At 44.0% G+C, this 19483-nt stretch overlaps 1 protein-coding gene across 2 annotated transcripts in view; it reads right to left on the bottom strand.

The window, feature by feature from the left end:
- PLEKHH2 (pleckstrin homology, MyTH4 and FERM domain containing H2) overlaps window positions 1-19483 on the bottom strand; it is a 165360-nt gene that overhangs the window by 30258 nt on the left and 115619 nt on the right. For both annotated transcript variants that reach the window (XM_040430337.1, XM_040430338.1), the window contains exons 10-14: window positions 18194-18285; window positions 15594-15735; window positions 9212-9348; window positions 7135-7245; window positions 5410-5496 (exon numbers count right to left, since the gene is read on the bottom strand). In XM_040430337.1, coding sequence (XP_040286271.1) covers window positions 5410-5496; window positions 7135-7245; window positions 9212-9348; window positions 15594-15735; window positions 18194-18285 — 569 coding nt within the window. The remainder of the gene's footprint in view (window positions 1-5409; window positions 5497-7134; window positions 7246-9211; window positions 9349-15593; window positions 15736-18193; window positions 18286-19483) is intronic.

A 19483-nucleotide genomic window follows, 5' to 3' on the forward strand; every position in this document is an offset into this window, starting at 1 on the left:
CTTCACAGAGCAGCACACCTAAGAGAGGTGTCTCTGCACCTTCTCTCTCCAGGGACCACCCCCATATCTTTCTATCTTGTCATTCAAAGGGACATGGCAGGTTTCCTATCTATAGGTCTAGACAGGGATGCATGGCTCACTGAAGCCAAGACCATTTTTTCTGAGCAAAGCTTCACCCAAAAAAAATTCACGCCCACTTTGAATGGGGCATTTGCGTATCTGACCCGCATATATAAAGAGCATATCAGCTCCTGGTGGGAGGTCCTGGGCCTTGAGAATTACATAAAACAGGGGATCGTACCACGCTGTTTACGTATATCCCTCATCCCAGCCAGTCGCATCAGGAACCCCGAACTTCTAAAGAAGTGGGAACAGGAGGCTACCAACAGCTCACTTAGGTTTATGCAGTTGCTGCTAGAGGAGGAGAGAGGGCTACTTGCTAAACTAGACAGCAGCCTCTCAGATCAAATAGAGATAACCAAAAAGTTCCATCTAGAGGCAGAGTTTGGAGTCAAAGAAAATCAGTTACAAAACACTATCGAGAAGTACCAGTACTATTTGAAAGAACGCAAACATAGACAGTTTGCCAGGGACAGCCAGGATTTCAAAGAAAATAAGGCCTACCTGTTCTTGACTAATCCTGATACTTCTCATAGAACTGACATCTCCTCCTCTGAGACAGACGTGTCAGATAGTGAGAGGGACAAATATCCCAAGAATAGGGGACGAGGACGTGGTAGCTATAGATCTAGACGTCGTGGTGGCCGGTATAACCCAAACCAGCCACACTACCAGCCACAATGTGCACCCCTCAACCATCTGCCTCGCAGCCATCCTCTGCACCACTTTTTTTAGAACAGACAATGCATTACCCACTACGGAGCAGGAACATCGTACCTCCACCCAACTGATCGATCCTGTAGATGATAAGCTGGTTATCAACTTGTCGTCACGTCCCCTTACAGAAGTTGAAACTAGGGCATTGAGACGCGGCTTATCCTTCGTTCCCACCACCAATTTTGATCTGTTCCGGTGGACCAAGGATCTCCACCTGTTCGCCCGTAAGCTGAAGTGGCACAAACACTTCAAGCTTAGGGACAAGAAAGAAAGCCGCGAGCTGGGCGTGCCGGTGGAGATCCTGGGCGACGTACGTTTCCTATTTAATCTGGACATCATGCCGGATAATCCTGACGGCAGAGGTCCCTTTACTGACCTCAGGAACAAAAGTAATAAAATGCCACCTGTAGGAGACATCTCATGTGTTGATGTCTTCCTGAAACAGACCACCACTGAATTAGCCAGGATCAGTCCCACCGCTACAAGGTATAACTGTAGCTGGAAAGAAAGACAGGCGATAAAAACACTCTCCACTGATAATAATATCATGATCAAGCCCTCGGATAAAGGGGGAAACGTGGTCATTCTCGATACCGCCACCTATAGAGATATGTGTCTCACTTTACTCAGTGACAAAGACAGCTATGAAACATTACCATCTGACCCCACACCTGGCTTCCAACAGGAACTACGTGAAATTCTAACGGTAGCCAAGAAGGATGGTCTCATTAGTAGCAATGAGTTTGAATTTCTTTTCCCAGCACACCCCACCATGGCTACCTTTTACTGCCTACCCAAGGTACATAAGGGTGCATCACCCCTTAAGGGTCGCCCAATTGTATCGGGGGTAGGCAGTTTGCCACAGAATAGCGGAATATACGTGGACCGCATTCTAAGCCCATTTGTGCAGTCCCTGCCATCTTATGTCAAAGATACTGGAGATTTACTCTCGAAGTTAGAAAATCTCAATCTAGAACCACATTGGTTTATGGCATCGATTGATGTTGAGGCTCTATATTCCTCAATCCCCCATGAGAAGGGTCTCTCAGCTACAGCATACTTCCTAAGAGCTAGAGGAATGCAGTTCTCTGCACACAATGAATTGATACTTAAACTCTTGAACTTTGTACTGACAAGTAATTGTTTCCTCTTTGATGGACGGCTATACCACCAGCTCAGGGGCACCGCGATGGGTAGCTCTTGTGCACCATCCTATGCAAACTTGCTCCTGGGCTGGTGGGAGGAGACTACGGTGTTTGGTGATACACCAGGCTGGTACACCGAGTATATCATCCTCTGGGCCCGCTTCATAGATGATATCTTCATTCTGTGGAGCGGGCCAGAGGACGATTTCGGGAGGTTGGTGGATGAACTTAATCATAATTCCATTAACCTCAGGTTTACATCTGTAATTGTACGTGACAATCTGCCATTTCTTGACATCTGCATATCCAGAGACAGTGAGGGAGGTCTCCAGACAACTATATTTTGCAAGGAAACATCAACGAATTCTCTGCTTCGATGGGACAGCTGTCATCCTGTCCCATTGAAGCGGGGTATCCCCGTTGGCCAATACCTGAGACTCAGGCGGAATTGCTCGGAACCGCGTGAATTCAAACACCAAGCACAGGAGCTAAGAGAGCGTTTCCGGGCACGGGGATACCCGGATAATGTATTAAGAAAAGCATATCAGAGAGCACAACAGGAGGCACGTACCACACTCCTACATCCCGTGAAAGGAGCCAAAACTGAACCACAGAAGTCCCTACGAATCATCGGCACTTATGATTCAGCGGCCAGGGAAATTAAGGAGATTTTGGCCCGTAACTGGGATACTCTCCGGATGGATCCAGATCTAGCAGACGTAATCAGCATTCATCCATCAGTGACTTTTAGGAGGGGAACTAACCTCAGAGATTTATTTGTTCACAGTCATTATAGCCCCCCCAAGAAAAGAACGTGGTTAGACAAACCAGTATACGGATGTTTAAGTGCGGCCGCTGCAGTTTTTGCAAATTTGTCACCCAGACTAAAACAGTGACATTTGACTCCATAGGTTTTACTCACCAAATACGTGATTTCATAAACTGCCGCACGATAGGAGTAATCTACCTGCTCACCTGTGAGTGTGGTATCAGATACGTGGGTAAGACCCGTAGGGAGCTACGGATACGTATAGGTGAGCACATGGGTGACATCCGTAATAAGAGAGATACCCCGGTAGCGAGACACATGCACTCGGTCCACGATGGACGTGCATCAGGGGTTAAATTTATTGGTTTGGAGGTGATCAAGAAGCCACTACGGGGAGGGGATTGGGACAAAAAAATTCTCCAGAGGGAGTGTTGGTGGATATTCAAGCTGAGGACCACCAACCCCCTTGGCTTGAACGACCAACTGCATTTTGGCTGCTTCCTGTAACCTCTACGATATCCGTGTCACATGTATCCCAATTGCACATGTAGATCCCCCATGGTCTGGACAGGAGGCGCATTGCCTTCAAAATAACCGTCACCTGTCCTCGGGATCTGATCTGAGACGACCTGTATATCCGCATACCCGGCTCAGGCGGATATCACCACTGTTTTGCTCATCTCCACCTTCTTGCTATATGTGCTAATTTCAGTCATGATTGCACTGCTAGATTTGAGCAGTGTACATAATAAAATTCATATAATAAGTAGAAAATATTATCGCTTATCTCTAATGTCATGGCACTCTGTCTAGACCTAATCTGTTATAAATGCCCCCTTTAGGTCCCACACAGGGGTGGATGTATATTCCCATCCCCAATATCAGCGCAGGGCTGGTCGTAGGAGTCACCTTGCTTTACCAGTGACTCCTCCCACCTCCGCTGCTTCCATCGGACGGCCGGCGCAGCGCTCCGCTCTGACCACGCCCCCTGATTCAGTGACGCGGCTGTAGCTGCACGTCGTAACGGCCGCCTTCTTCTGCTAGTGCGCATGTGCAATGGGGGGTGGCCGACCGCGTCATGCGATACACAAGCATTCGCGTGCGCGGCGGCCACGCCCCCTCAACAGACGCACGGCCAGCCCCTTCTGCCCATTTAAACTCCAGAGCGCACACTATTTGCGCCAACAGACGCCGGCAGATAGGCGGTACATCAAGCTGCCCTGCCACCCTCCATGGTATAGGCCACACGCGTTCCATGTGACACACAGTAAGTAACATGCATTTAATATGCCAGCTGCTGGAACCATTATTATACCCTGTACCTGAGTGGGATTTTTTCTCTCTATGTTTCCCCACCTACAGGTACTTGGGCTGACTTGGACTGCACACGTCCACTCAAGCTTGTGTAATTTCTGTTCCTTTCCCCTCCCCTCTGTCCGCCAACATCATACAACTGACACAGGAGTGGGGTACTTTTTCTCTATCCATGACCCCTGTCCCCTGATGATTTAGGGGGTCGTGTAGCAGTAGAGGAATCATATCTATCAAAGGTTGTTATATATTCATTAAAGAAACGCGTAGGGACCATGAATATATCCCCACATCTGTCCTTGGGACTATGAATACATCCTCACATTAGTCCTTAGGGACTCCTTCCCCCTTTACCAACCTTACCATCCTGATAGTCATAGCCCCTTCTTGGCCTCTCTCTTTTCCTTTACAGGGCCATCTAGGGTGCATGTTTCAGGGTCAGGTTCCGGACGGGGCCACCCCTTGCGGGGCCAGGACCTCGTGTTAGGTGGTTAGGGCACAACAGGCCAAGTAGGGCAAAAACAGGGTTAGATTTTTCCCTGTGGCCCTCAGCCATCAAGACCTAACCGACTGACGGTCGTAACCAGGTTCAAAGATACCTTCTTTTGAACAGTGGACTACACGGCCCGGGCATCCTTTACCGGTAAGACCTACCCTGTATTTTGTTGCCTATTGGCATATCAGTAGACCTTGGGTACACCGCCCAGGGCCTCTTAATAGTGAATTTGTTTTTTGGTCACCTCCACTTTTGCTCCCATCCTTGGGCGTAAAAGGACCTGACCCATTAATGACCTTACTATTGTTCGTCATTGTTTATGTGGTTTGTCTGGTAGGGGCTCACCATCTTAGTTTTAATCGTCCTAATAAAAGATAGATTTTAATACGTTACTGCCCCTTTTTCTTACAAAGACAACAGAAGAGACAGCTCAGGCACTCTCCCACAGGGGAGGTGCCTTAAATACCCCAGGGTTACCAGCCAATGGCGAGTGAAGATGACAGCCAAAGGAGCGTGCACGTGCACCCTACTGGCAGAGTAGGAGAGACCATACCGGCAGACAGGGAGCAAGCCCCGCGGCTGGACCCACCAGGAAGTAGACAGCGGAAAAGGTATGCAGAGCAGCAGCCGCTGCAAGCCACCGATGTAACAAAAAGTTTCCAAGCAAAAAGATTCACTTTGACACGTTGTAGATAGCAAACCGAGAAGCAAATAAGGGTCAGAAAAGCGTGGAAAACAGCCATACATCTATGTACAATATCACGTGGCTTGCACTGCCTGACAGGAATTCCCTCTACAGGGAGATTCCAGAGCTATAAAAATTAATTCATTATCCACGATTATTACATTACCTGCACGGTCTGCTTCCCGTCACCTCTCACTATGTGACTGGAGGAATTTAATTCAATTTGACCCTGGGGCTTTCGTATTACATCACTCTGTGGAGAGAAGTACAATTATCCCAGAGCTGGATTTACGAGATGAAAAAATGTAAAATATTAAGGATTGCTTATAAAAAGTTCATAGCTTCATGCACACACTTATGATTCAGAGTTTAGTGCTTTCCACCACAGCATAGAATATTCTATTATGTACATATATACTGAAGAGGGTCAGTCCCCTGGTCGCATCTGCCTTAAGAGTGCATGCTATTTTTCTGATACAGTAATTTTTTCCAAGAGAAGGAAAAGATAAAAAAAACATAGACAATACCAAAAACTAATGTGAATACAACCTTTAAATGCATGCCTCCCCCTTAAAAACCATATTTTTCTTCTAATCTTTGCATTTCCCATTTGCTCAACATATCCTCAGATGTGCTACACAAAATAACCAACAACTAAAAATCAAACTTATTTCAGGATATTGTGTCACAAGATGTCTATGCTTTATGTATCTATAGCATGTGTGGCCACCCAGTGGTTGTTCTGTACATTGCAGTCTGTTTTGCTAGAATGTTGCAATATTGTGTTAAATTTGTTTCAAGGCCATTTAAAGCATGGACACATCTGTAAACGGGATAAAAGTTCTGTGCTGATCAATTTCTAATTAAGAGCTCCCAATCCTTTCCCTAGACATAGGTTTAAAACATAACATTTTTGCTGTCTGCAGCTGCCACTAGAGGGAGCCAATGAGCTTTCTGAATAGTAGATGCACATTTAACTCAGTGGGAGAAATTTATAATTTCCTCTAGGCCAGTTTTCTGGCATAAAAATGTTGCAAACCCCATGTTTGTGACTTTTTAAACGCCACTGTCCTAAATCTAGGCACAAGCTGTGCTTATATGCCGCCCCAGCCACTTTCCTAGAAAGGGGTGTGATGAGGGCAGGGAGAGGGCAAGCCCAGTAAAACATTTTTTTTTCACATTTATCTCTTTTTACACTAGTTTTCTGGCTTAAAAGAAGATTAAAACCTACGGAAGCTCAGTCTAGGTGCACGGACTGTCGGAGGATGCAGCGAGGTGTGCCTCATCGTCAAGTAGGTGCATCCTCCGGCAGTGCAAGGGATATCATAGACCAGCGTAAAATGTTAACTCCATGGCTATGCAGACGATTTGGAACTCTGTATCAAAAGAATGAAGCTCCGACCACAATAAATATGAGATTAATCATCACAGAATTTTGGTGTTAAAAAGTGGACATTAAGGGGGGTCATTTATTATCAGATATACGCCGCAATACGCCAGGTCTAAAACGGTGGTCTTAATAAATTACCCCCTTAGTTTTAAAAGGTTGTCCAGGATCAATATCTGACTGGCTGGGTCCAACACCCCACACCCCCACCGATCAGTTGTTTTGGACTATCTTTGGTGCTGTAAGTAAACAGCACCATCCACTGTGTAGTGGACACAGCTGGTTACTGCAGCTCCCATTGAAGTGAATGGGAACAGTAACCAGCTCTATCCGTTGCACAATAGTCAGAGCTGTGTAGTTCGGCGCCGGAGCTACTGCAGAACAGTTGATCGGCGGGGGTGTCAGGTGTCATTCTGAAACTTAAATCTGATTTAATAGATTCTGAAAAAAAAGCGGTAAAAAATACATATGAAATAATCTAATACTTTATAGCTTGTGACTTACTGGAGATTTGTAGTATAGCAGTTCACCACCTTTAAGAACAAACCATCTTCTCTTCCATGTTTTCAATTTTCCTCCCATTTTTAACAAGTACCCAGATTTCTCCAATAGCTCCTAAAACGTAGATATCATTCAATTAAATATAAATTAAATGTAAATTGAATATAATCTTCCACTTCAACAGGGCATATCAGCTCTAACTTTTCCGGCTATGTAGGACGTAGAATTGGCCCATTAGATTTGACCGGAGAGCAAGATCAACGGATCTTCTCAGCCACTTCTCTGTGCTTGGATATGGTGGTGGCGGCCAACTCACATGGCTGTACGGGTTCTGGAGAACCACAGAGTTGGACCCCAGCCTATCAGACATTTCTTCCACGTTCTGCAGAAAGGTCTATGGTGGAAGATCCTATTTAAGTGTTCCTAATGTCCCATAACATAAATTTACAAAAGGTGTAGACAAGGATTGAATTATCCAGGATGCGGCTCTATAGTGACTTTGCAAGAACTGGAAAGACAATGAAAAATTCCTTACAGGACCAAACTCAAAATAAGTCTGACCCTGGTCGAACCTATGTCTAGGCATGTTTAACATTAAGGAACTTCTTATGAAAGCAAGACATCAATCACTGTTGGCGCTATAATGGCAGCCATCTCGGTTGCCATTAGCTTGTCACACAATTAAAACGCTAATTCAGAAAGTTAATGGAATGGTAATGCCACATACAGTGCTGCCCATAATTATTCATACCCCTGGCAAATTTTGACTTAAAGTTACTTTTATTCAACCAGCAAGTAATTATTTGACGGGAAATTACATAGGTGTCTCCCAAAAGATAATAAGACGATGTACAAGAGGCATTATTGTGGGCAAAAAGTGTCCAGTCCAAAATTATTCATACCCTTCTCAATAATCAATAGAAAAGCCTTTATTGGTTATTACAGCAATCAAACGCTTCCTATAATTGCAGACCAGCTTTTCTATGTCTCCACAGGTATTTTTGCCCATTTTCATCTTTAGCAATGAGCTCCAAATCTTTCAGGTTGGAGGGTCTTCTTGCCATCACCTGGATCTTTAGCTCCGTCCACAGATTCTCAATTGGATTCAAGTCTGGACTCTGGCTGGGCCACTCCAAAACATTAATGTTGTTTGCTCACCATTTCTTCACCACTTTTGCTGTGTGTTTTGGGTCATTGTCATGCTGAAATGTCCACTGGTGCCCAAGGCCAAGTTTCTCTGCAGACTGCCTGATGTTGTCGTTGAGAATCCTCATGTATTGCTCTTTTTTCATGGTGCCGTTTACTGTGATTAGGTTCCCTGGTTCATTGGCTGAAAAACACCCCAAAGCATTAGGTTCCCACCACCATGTTTGACAGTGGGGATGGTGTTCTTTGGGTTGAAGGCTTCTCATTTTTTACGCCAAATGAAGGAAACATCATTGTGACCAAACAATTCAATTTTTGTTTCATCTGACCATAACACAGAAGACCAGAAGTCTTCTTCTTTGTCCAGATGAGCTTTTGCAAAGGCCAAGCGAGCTTTTGTGTGCCTTATCTGGAGAAGTCGAACCCAGCAGTGTGCAGTGTCCGATGGATTGTCTGCCTTGAGACATTGCCACCAGCAGAGCCCAGATTCACCAGGATGGCCTTGGTGGTGATCCTTGGATTCTTTTTCACCTCTCTAACTATCCTCCTGGCCAGCACAGGTGTCACTTTTGGCTCCCGACCACGTCCTCTGAGATTTTCCACAGTGCGGAACATCTTGTATTTTTTGCTCAAATGTAAATAAAAGCTGAGAAGTGTTTTTTTTCCCCACAATAATGCCTCTTGTACATCGTCTTATTGTCTTTTGGGAGACACCTATGTAATTTCCCATTAAAAAATTACTTGCTGGTTGAATAAAAGTAACTGTAAGTCAAAATTTTCCAGGGGTATGAATAATTATGGGCAGCACTGTAGATGAAAACAATGAGAATTTTCTGGATTATCCCAATCTGATTTCAGTGATATTAATAATTAACGACATCTGCTGGAAAATATGATGATTAAAAGCAGGAGATGCGTATTCTGGCTTACTTACATTTTTCCCATTGTCACTTGATGAGGAGCAGGTTTTTGGAAGCTTCTGTTCTGGTTCTGAGAATTCGCTGTCAATGGAATAAGCATCGGGAGGGATGGCATAGTCACTGTCTGACGTCATGGAGGAAAAGGAGATGCCTGCGGAGAGAGATGATCATATCATTTATGTGTTCAGACCATTTACCAACTAAAGAAAGCTATGTTATATTCCTAGGATATGCCATTACTTGCTGATCAGTGGTGGTCCGAAGGATGAGATGGAACCCACACCAAATACTAAATGGAGAAGGTCCTCGCAGGGAGCTGTAACACAGATTCATTCAAGCAGTGGGTCTGGAGGGTCTACTAGTGGTTAGACCTCCAAGGACCAACTTATGTCATGTGCTTATGAAATGTGTAATGTTTTTCTGGCTCACCTGTCCCGTTGGCCAAAGCCACTCTTCTTCTGCATGGCACTGCCTGGTCCATGAGTTGTGCGCATGCAGAAGCTCCTGTCCTCCTTAGGTGAACGCCAATCGTCCCCAACTTAAGCTAGTGTCTCAGGCTTCTTTAAGGCTGACAACCCCAATACACCATAAAAAAAAAAAATCACCTGTCCGCGGCCTTGATGCTGCCCCATTCTCGGCCATTTCCGATCTACACAGGACCAGGAAGTTGCTTGGTCCCTTGACCTCTGCTGCTAATAACAGGCTTCAGTGGTCACATCTGCTTAAAGGGGTTATCCCATGACGAATGTAGAAAATGAAATCAGACACCATATAGTACATGACGACCTCTTTCTAACAAAGCTAGAACCAGCCCTGTACCTCACATGGGTCCAGAGATCTCCCCATTCATTGCTCTGCTAGATTTATATTAAACTAAGCTCAAGGGAGTGTCTTTTCTGCTGCAGCTAAGGGGACGTGTCCATGTTCTCCCTATCACAGCTCAGGAGTCAGTTGAAGGATGAAACTGAGCATGTGCAACCTTCTCACTGAGCAGGTCAAAGAAATAAGAAAAAAACAAACAGCAGGTGGTGCTATACAGATACATTTTATTGAATAACGCAATGGCTATGTTAAATTTTTAATTACATGCAATTACAAAAGTATTTAGATCCAGGTGCTGGTTTGAAAACTCTAATATTTTTCGTGGGACAACCCCTTTAAAAAGTGATGTATCATTCAAGCAGATGTGATTGTTAAGGCCTGTGATTCGTCATAGCGGTTATGTAACCAAGGCACTCCCTCTTCCCACAGGGACTGTAAGCAGCCAAGAACAGGACAGGTGATTGTTTTGTATTTTTTTTTTTAACTGGGCACAGGTTAGATGAATTAGGGTTGTGGGCTCCTATGCTGGACAACCCCTTTAAGGACCCTCTCCCCATCACTCAATGCCTAAGCAATAAGTCCTTTTGGTTCGTGAAGCCTGCAAAGCTGTTTGTTTTCCTTTCCATTTGGTATCGACCCAGCTTGTATACTTGCCCAAGCCTTCCTGTCCTGACCTCTGCCTGTCTTAGGCTACTTTCACACTTGCGGCAGAGAGATCCGGCAAGCAGTTCCGTCGCCGGAACTGCCTGCCGGATCAGGCAAAATGTATGCTAACTGATGGCATTAGTAAGACTGATCAGGATCCTGATCAGTCTTAAAAATGCCTGATCAGTCGAAAAAATGCATTGAAATGCCGGATCCGTCTTTCCGGTGTCATCCGGCAAAAACGGATCCGGCATTTATTTTTTCACCTTTTTTTTCAGTCTGCGCATGCGCATACCGGAAGGACGGATCCGGCATTCCGGTATTCTGAATGCCGGATCCGGCACTAATACATTCCTATGGGAAAAAATGCCTGATCCGGCATTCAGGCAAGTCTTCAGTTTTTTTAGCCGGAGATAAAACCGTAGCATGCTACGGTTTTCTCTTTTGCCTGATCAGTCAAAACGACTGAACTGAAGACATCCTGATGCAAACTGAACGGATTACTCTCCATTCAGAATGCATGGGGACATACCTGATCAGTTCTTTTCCGGTATAGAGCCCCTGTGACGGAACTCTATGCCGGAAAAGAAAAACGCAAGTGTGAAAGTAGCCTAACTTACGACAGAACTCCAATTACCTTGACCCATGCTCCGACAATTCCTGCCTGCTGTCTGGGTACTGCAACTTGGTGTTTCTACTTGCCAGACGTTGCTAATGGAGGTTACTTGCTTACCCTCCACTTCCCGGTTTAGCCCTAAGTCAAATCCATTAGCGACCCAGTGGGTCCACATCTCCCATTGCTGCTCTGTGCTAGAACAGCCTGCCGGATCTTCAAACAAAGCCTAAAAATGTGGTCCTTAAATCAAAAATGGTTGTGCACTTTGGTTCTATAGTAAGATGAGTGTCGTAAGTGAGAGAACCGGGTTGTGCCATCATTAAAGGTTATTTTAATACAAGTCATCAAAAACTAGTTAATTTTATCATTTACTTTCTGTTACAAAAATACTCCATTTGTGAGATACTGTCTTAACGTCATTTAATGGCGCCCCCTGGTGTTTAAATCTGTAGAGTAATGTGCATATCTATCTACTGAGGTGGTCACACATGCTCAGTTCCATCCTTCAACTGCCACCAGCTGTATCTACTGTCAGAAGCTACGACAGTTACAGGAAGAGAGCGGCAGCAAAAAAGACATGCCCCCTAAGAAAGGGCATACCTCTGAGCAAGCAAACACCCTCTGAGAATGGACATGCCTTTGAGCTGCCAGCTGGAAATAAATCAAGCTGAGCAATTGGATCGATGAATGGGGAGATCTCTCGATCCATGTGAGGATATTGTCATATACTATATAATGTTTGATTTTCATTTTTTACATCAATTATGAGAACCCTTTTTAAAGGGAGTCTGTAAGCAGTTTTGTCAATGCAAAACTACTGAGAGACATAGGTAGGGGCAAGTGACAGGAAGTAATACATACCGATGCCCCTGCTTTTAATCAATGGGGTACTATCAAAGCTAATTCTGAATGCTTTGGGTGGCACCCCTGTAAGTGCACGAGCACAGCCCATCTAATGTGTATGAAACGCTTATATCAACGCAATAAAAAATATTTATTAGGGTCCATTCACACATCCGTGTGTGTTTTGCGGATCCGCAAAACACGGACAGAGGCAATGTGCGTTCCGCATTTTGCGGAACGCACATTGTCGGCACTAAGAGAATATGCCTATTCTTGTCCGCTATTGCGGACAAGAATAGGACATGTTCTATTTTTTTCAGGATCGGAATTTGCGGACCCGGAAGTGTATGGGTCCGCAATTCCGTTCCGCAAAATGCGGACTGGAATTGCGGATGTGTGAATGGAGCCTTCATTTGACAGTTTTGTTAGAAAATCTTCATCAATTATGAGGTGTTGTATGCCAGTGTTTCTCAGCTCCAGTCCTCCGGGACCACTTAACGGTCATGTTTTCCGGATCTCCTTAGGGTGCTGACACACGTTCAAACTTTTTGATGCAGTTTTTAAAGCCATAACAGGAGCAAAAGTGTTAAGGCAAATACTGCTTCTCCACTTTTTTACAATTCACCCCTGTTTTTGGCTTCAAAAACTGCATAAAAAAAACCTGAATGTGTGTCAGCGCCCTGAGTATTGAGCAGGTGATATAGTGTTAATGCATCAGGACTTACCACAGGTATTCATTATCTAGAATAGTCTCAACTCAGGTGAACCCTGAGGACTGGATGAGGAACACTGTTGTATGCCACACAAGCAATTACACTGGTTGAGGTCTGGGAGGACCAAAACATAGGCAGTGACGTTTATGTACAATGTATGTATACAATATCTCATAATTACCGAAGATTATTTGACGAATAATAGATCTTTTTGCCATGGTTCTGTAATCTTCTACTTATGGACTTTGGGGCACATTTATTAAGACCGGCATTTTAGACGCTGGTTTAAATAAAGCTGTTCACCGGCGCCGGCCGCTACATAACTTCAGCGGATCCTCCGCTTCCTTGCTGTCTTACATTTAGACCATTTTGTATGCCTAAAACAGGCGAGGAAAATGGTAAATGAGCCCGTCCCCTTCCCCGCCCACTTTTTTAGACCTGGCGTGAGCGGGGAAAAGTTGCGGTGCAAAGGACCTTTGCGCCACAATCTGCGCCAGAAATATGCCTAATCTAGGTGTTTTTCTGGTTAATAAATGACCCTCTTTGTCCCTACCACTGAGTGCCAATGGATCTTATTATGGTCAGTGCTGACCACAATAAGGGTCCATTTACACGACTGTATATTTGAGACCGTATCCAATTTTGCAGACCCATTCATGCGGAAAGCACACCGTACTTCCATTCCACGGCCCCGCAAAAAATATGCAATTGTGGGCAAAAATAGGCATTTCTATCATAGGGCTGGCCGTTCCGTTCCGCCCAGCCGGTATCTGTGTTTTGCGGACTGCAAAAACTAATATGGTCACCTGAATGCGCCCTTAGACTAATTCCTATCCAGTAAGCTCATGAAGTGAACGATATCTTATAGTTATTAATTAGATTATTGATCTAATTAAAGTCATTGTACAGGATTGGAAAACAATGTCTGATTTCTTCCAAAAACCTAAGCCACACCTGATCACAGGTTTTTTGGATGATTGCAGCTCAGTCACATTCAATTCAATGCGGTGCAATATCAGACACAAACTGTGCACAGGGGTGGCGCTGTTTCTGTTCCTGTACATCCACTTTCTAATGTTGGGTCAATGTTAAAGAGCGTATACCAATCTACCAGGGAACTGCAAAATAGCTTCATGATTTTATGTGATTGAAAATATATCAAGTATTTTTCCCTCTATTGGTAACATTTTTCCAGATGTTGTCCATTTACGTCTCAAAAAACATTAAACTTAAACATCTGTTCCAAATAACAAATCTGAACAAATAAGTTCTGGGACTCAGTTCCAAGGATTATTAGAGCCACATGTAGCATCCATTCAGCTGATGGCTAATGCGTCTCCTCATGTTATTAATACTTCACATTGTTATGTAACCCAATTACTGTGTGCGACCTATCCAAGATGTCGGCATATAGGAGGGGTAGCCACATGACCTATCCAAGATGTCGGCATATAGGAGGGGTAGCCACATGACCTATCCAAGATGTCTGCATATAGGAGGGGTAGCCACATGACCTATCCAAGATGTCTGCATATAAGATGGGTAGCCACACGACCTATCCAAGATGTCTGCATATAGGAGGGGTAGCCACATGACCTATCCAAGATGTCTGCATATAGGAGAAGTAGCCACACAACCTATCCAAGATGTTTGCATATAGGAGGGGTAGCCACACGACATATGTAAGATGTCTGCATATAGGAGGGTAGCCACAAGACTTATCCAAGATGTCTGCATATAAGAGGGGTAGCCACACGACCTATCCAAGATGTCTGCATATAGGACAGGTAGCCACATGACCTATCCAAGATGTCTGGATATAGGAGGGGTAGCCACACGACCTATCCAAGATGTTTGCATATAGGAGAAGTAGCCACACGACCTATCCAAGATGTTTGCATATAGGAGGGGTAGCCACACGACATATGTAAGATGTCTGCATATAGGAGGGGTAGCCACACGACCTATCCAAGATGTCTGCATATAAGTATCCTGTGCATGCGCAGTGTGTTCTCCTTCACTTTCGGGGACCATTTCTGGAAACCACTTTGAGGACTCCAATTCAAGACAACATCACAACATGCTAGAAAAACCCTTGACAGGCTGCAATTCACATTGCAACCACTTGAAGGTCTCATATATATATAGCATATAGCAACTCCTGACTGAGTATCGCACAATCGTGTTATTTTCAGAGCTCGCCATCTCACACCACGAGGTCAGACTGAGACAGAAAAGTTAGAAAAGGAAACATCTGTAGATAGAATATAGTAAGAGCTGGAGCCAGGAGACAGCAGGACGGGAGGCATCGGACACTGTTCCTGATACTTTACAGCAGGGGTCGGCAACCTTCAGCACTCCAGCTGCTGAGAAACTATAACTCCCAGCATGCACAGTTGCTTTGCTGTTCTTGTAATCCCCATAGACGTGAAGGAAGCATTCTGGGATATGTAGTTTCAGAACAGCTGGAGTTTCGGAGGTTGCTGATACCTGCTTTATAGGGTCATCAGCTGCCCCTGCGTTGTGAGCTGGATTAATGCGGAGGGTACAGGAGTGTATAATATACCAAAAGATACTAAATATAATATAGAAAAAATAAAAACATACAAACACAGAGGAAACACAACTGTACATACCCAGATTCTGCTATTATAATTATTTATAGCTACCATTCATTACTCGTGGTCGCTCACAGTGGATTATGATATTGCCTCTTTATATATTTTCTACCACTGATCTCAACGACCAGGCACTTGCCTCTTTTCAAAGCCCGCGGACTCCCCGCTTCACTCTGATTCCGACAGTCTGACTCAGAAGTCCGAGAACTCGACCGTGAGCTCAGCTCCTCCTCAGATCCCGATGAGTCCTCCAAGGGACTAGTGCTTATCTGAGTGGCCTTCTAGATATGAATAAAATAAATGCACGTTAAAATAAAAATGTAAAATTAAAAGGGGGCTCTGTGGTTCTGGCTAAACATAGAGATAAGGGAGGGTTGGGTCTGCCAGATCTTAGGGTATATCATTCATCAGCATTGCTGATGAGGATCATAAACTGGTCGGATAGAAACTCCCCGAAACTTTGGATTAAGATGGAAAGGGAGCTTTCCCCAGTAGATTTATCGCTGGCACCATGGGTTTCCAACCGCCCAGCCCAGGAGGGTTGGCCTTTTTTTCGTGAGACACGCCTTGGCCTGTTAGGATTATTGGACCTCGAAATTTCAGATTTCGCACAAAAAAGGTCCTATGACCCCAATCATGAGCAACCCTGATTTTCTGATAGGGGAAAAGGCACTTAATCTTTTGATTTGGCACAAATCTCAATGTCCTAGGGTCCGGGACGCTATGGCACAAAAACACCTACAAAATTATGACTCCCTTGTACCTGAGGATAGACAGAATGGCTCCATGTGGCTTGCATATGTTCAGATAAGATCTTTCATACACAGCTTATTCGACCGAAGGTCATGTCCTGATCTGACAGCTTTTGATAACATCTATGTGAAGCCTGATGTTCATTACAAGCTCATATCACAGTTGTATGGGCTTCTAATGGACTGTAGTAGTCCTGATTTAGCCCCGTCCTTTTCATCGGAGGATGTTCTTAAGGTGTGTACACTCTCTCATGGATTGTCTATAGCTGCTCACGCGAAGGAGAAGAACTTTAAGATCCTAGCCAGATGGTATTATTGCCCCTCGACTCTAAACAAGATGTTCCCGAATGTCTCTAACCTTTGCTGGAGATGTAATTCGGAGGTGGGTTCGATGTTGCACATATGGTGGGGGTGTCCAATAATAAAAAAAATTTGGGACCAGGTGTTCCTCATATGTAACAAATTCACGGGTAAAACGGTTCGCAACTCTCCTAAGATTGTTCTTCTATCGCTTATCCCAGGCTCGATAGCTAGTCTAAAGAGAAATCCGTTGCGGTTCTTTCTAGTAGCAGCACGTATGGTTATTCCGCATCAGTGGAAAAAGGTGGATGCTCCCTCTCTCTGTGCATGGGCGTCCGAACTCAGATATTTGTTAAGAATGGAAGAACTTACAGCACTTTCACAGGGTATGGAGAGTCTATTCTATAGTAGGTGGAATGCTTTGGTGGATTTTGTCCATTCTTCTGAGTTTTCAAGGCTACTGGGAGAACTCAGTAATACAGAGGAGGGGACGTGACTCAGGGAATAATAGTTTTGCAGCACGCTTCTATATTCCTCTCTCTTACAATTGCCTTTTCCTAACCTTTATATCACATATAGATTACTTCCTATTTAAGGGTCTTTTTTGCTCTCTTTTTCTGGGCCCTAACGGTTTGGTTTATTTTTCATAAATGTTATATGCGAGATGACTTCTCTTGATTCTTTAGCGTCCTTTGGGGTGGGGTGCTAAAATTCTAAATTGATGTATAGTATGTACAATGTCGCTTGTTTGAGAATATTCTCTACACTTTTCTAGTGCTGTCTGTTTACTTTTCTCATTTGTATACACTGATTGTCACAGAAAATGTGGATCCTGCGAGATCCTTTACTGATATTTGGATATTTTTGCTTGTTTGATGCTCGTGTGCTCATTACACGAGATTGATACTTTTGAAAATAATAAAGTGAAGTAAACATAAAAATTAAAAGGGCCTTCAGAGACTTTCCTACTGATGACCTATCCTCTGGGTGGGGGTCCTATTCCCGGGCTGGTGCTCACAGTCGCACTTCAGCTTTCTCTCAGCTCACCAAGCACAGCGCCGTACATTGTGTAGTGGCTGTGCTCGGTATTGCTGCTCAGCCCCATTCACTTCAATGGGGCTGAGCTGCACCTAGGCCATGTGACCGATAAAGTGACATCACGAGGCCTAGAGAAGGCAGCGGTGCTACGGCTAGCCCCAGTACCTTATCAAACGGCTGATCGGGGGGGGGGGGGGGGGGGGGGGGTTTCCCGGGTTTTGGACACCACCGATCAGATATTAATGACCTGTCCTGAGGATAGGTCAACAGTAGGAAAGTCTCGGAAAACCTCTTTAAATTAAAATCAATATATGGATGTGGACCCTGTTACAAAATAGTCTTTCTGGGAAAATAGATTGATAGCCTTTTCTTAGAATAGGCTATCAATATATGATCAGTGGGGGTCCAATAATTGGGATTAGCACAACAAAACGCCCACAACACTGCGGAGGGATTGGTATTAGAGATTGGGCTCAGCTTTAACTTTGTTCTGCTGATCGGTTGCGGGTCTGAGGTCAGACTCTCATCAGTCGCGCCAAGGATAGGCCATCCATGTTATATCCCAGGGAAAAAATGTAATTATCTGTAGGGTAGTCAAAAATTACAGATTAAAAAAAAAATGTAATGTATGCCTCCACTCATTCCATACCCCTTTTAACGTGGTGTAGACAGGTGTGCTTAGGTTCTTGTATATGAGAGATGTGTAGACCCCAGATGTGGGACATGATGCTGTCGAGATACCTAAAAACAAGTAAAATCACAAATATATGAGAAATATGATGATTATATTAATTATGAACATAACAGCTATTGCTTGTTTTTTTTAATTAAATTATTTTTTATTGTTTATCACCCCTTTTGACATGTCTGTTTTTAGTAACTACTTACATTGTCCATAAAATGACAATTCTGGAGCATATTTTTTTATGACTCTATGTTGTACCATTCCTCTTTTATTCCTGATAGAAGTTATGAATGAGCACTTTGCAATGAAGGTCCAGATGGGTGTTATCAGTTGCGGGTGTGTCCCTGCACAGTCTGACATTATCCAATCAATGCTGCCAATGTCAGAAACACCCCAACTGGTAACACATAGCTGGACCTTCATTGAAAACTGCTAGTAACTTCCAGCAGGGATACATTTTTTGTAAGAAATTGTTTTTTTTTTTTTGTATTTCATAAAGAATTGAACACTGATTAGCACAGGAAGGAAACATTAACCTTTGCTGAAAAAGCAAAGAAGTGTACAACGTAGACAAAGAGAGTTGGGTACATGGATGAAAGAAGTAAGAAATCCTCTTCAGAGAGATCCCTATCTGTGCAAAAGTGGCGGGAAGAACCGGAAAAAAAAGAGTGAGTCAACATTAATTGAACATTTTAAATTGGAGACATACGGAAGTACGGCACGCTACACTCCATATGCTAAGTAAGTTTCCACTGCACAGGCCGGACATCATCAATGCAATGCAGGGCTTGGGTGACGTAGGGAGCAGTGGACAGTGTTTGGATGACTGGAATTGAATTCACTGCAGTGATAAACTCTGAGTCAATCGCTACCCAAATACTTGGACGCATCTGTAACGTTTGGTGGGTTAATGGGCCAAATCTCCTCAGTTAAAGTAAATTTAAATTATAAAGGGTATGGTCACCTTCGGGGCAATTTTTGGGCAAAAAATATATATTTTATTTATTTGGTCTTTAGTAAAAAAATAAAAATCTGTTTGCAGACTGTCCCTCCTAAGCTCCATCAGCTGATGGCTCATGTGAAGCCTTATCTCTGATCTCCTAATCTCATAAACACTTTTTGAGCCATATTCTTATCAGTTTGATAAGCATTTATCTATAATGAGTGTTTACTAGGGCAAGAAATCAGAGGTGTAAGGCTTCACATGAGCCATCACATGATGGAACTCAGGAGGGACAGTCTGCAAATAGATAG

Source organism: Bufo bufo, chromosome 4, assembly GCF_905171765.1.
Source record: "Bufo bufo chromosome 4, aBufBuf1.1, whole genome shotgun sequence".
Lineage (NCBI taxonomy): Eukaryota > Metazoa > Chordata > Amphibia > Anura > Bufonidae > Bufo > Bufo bufo.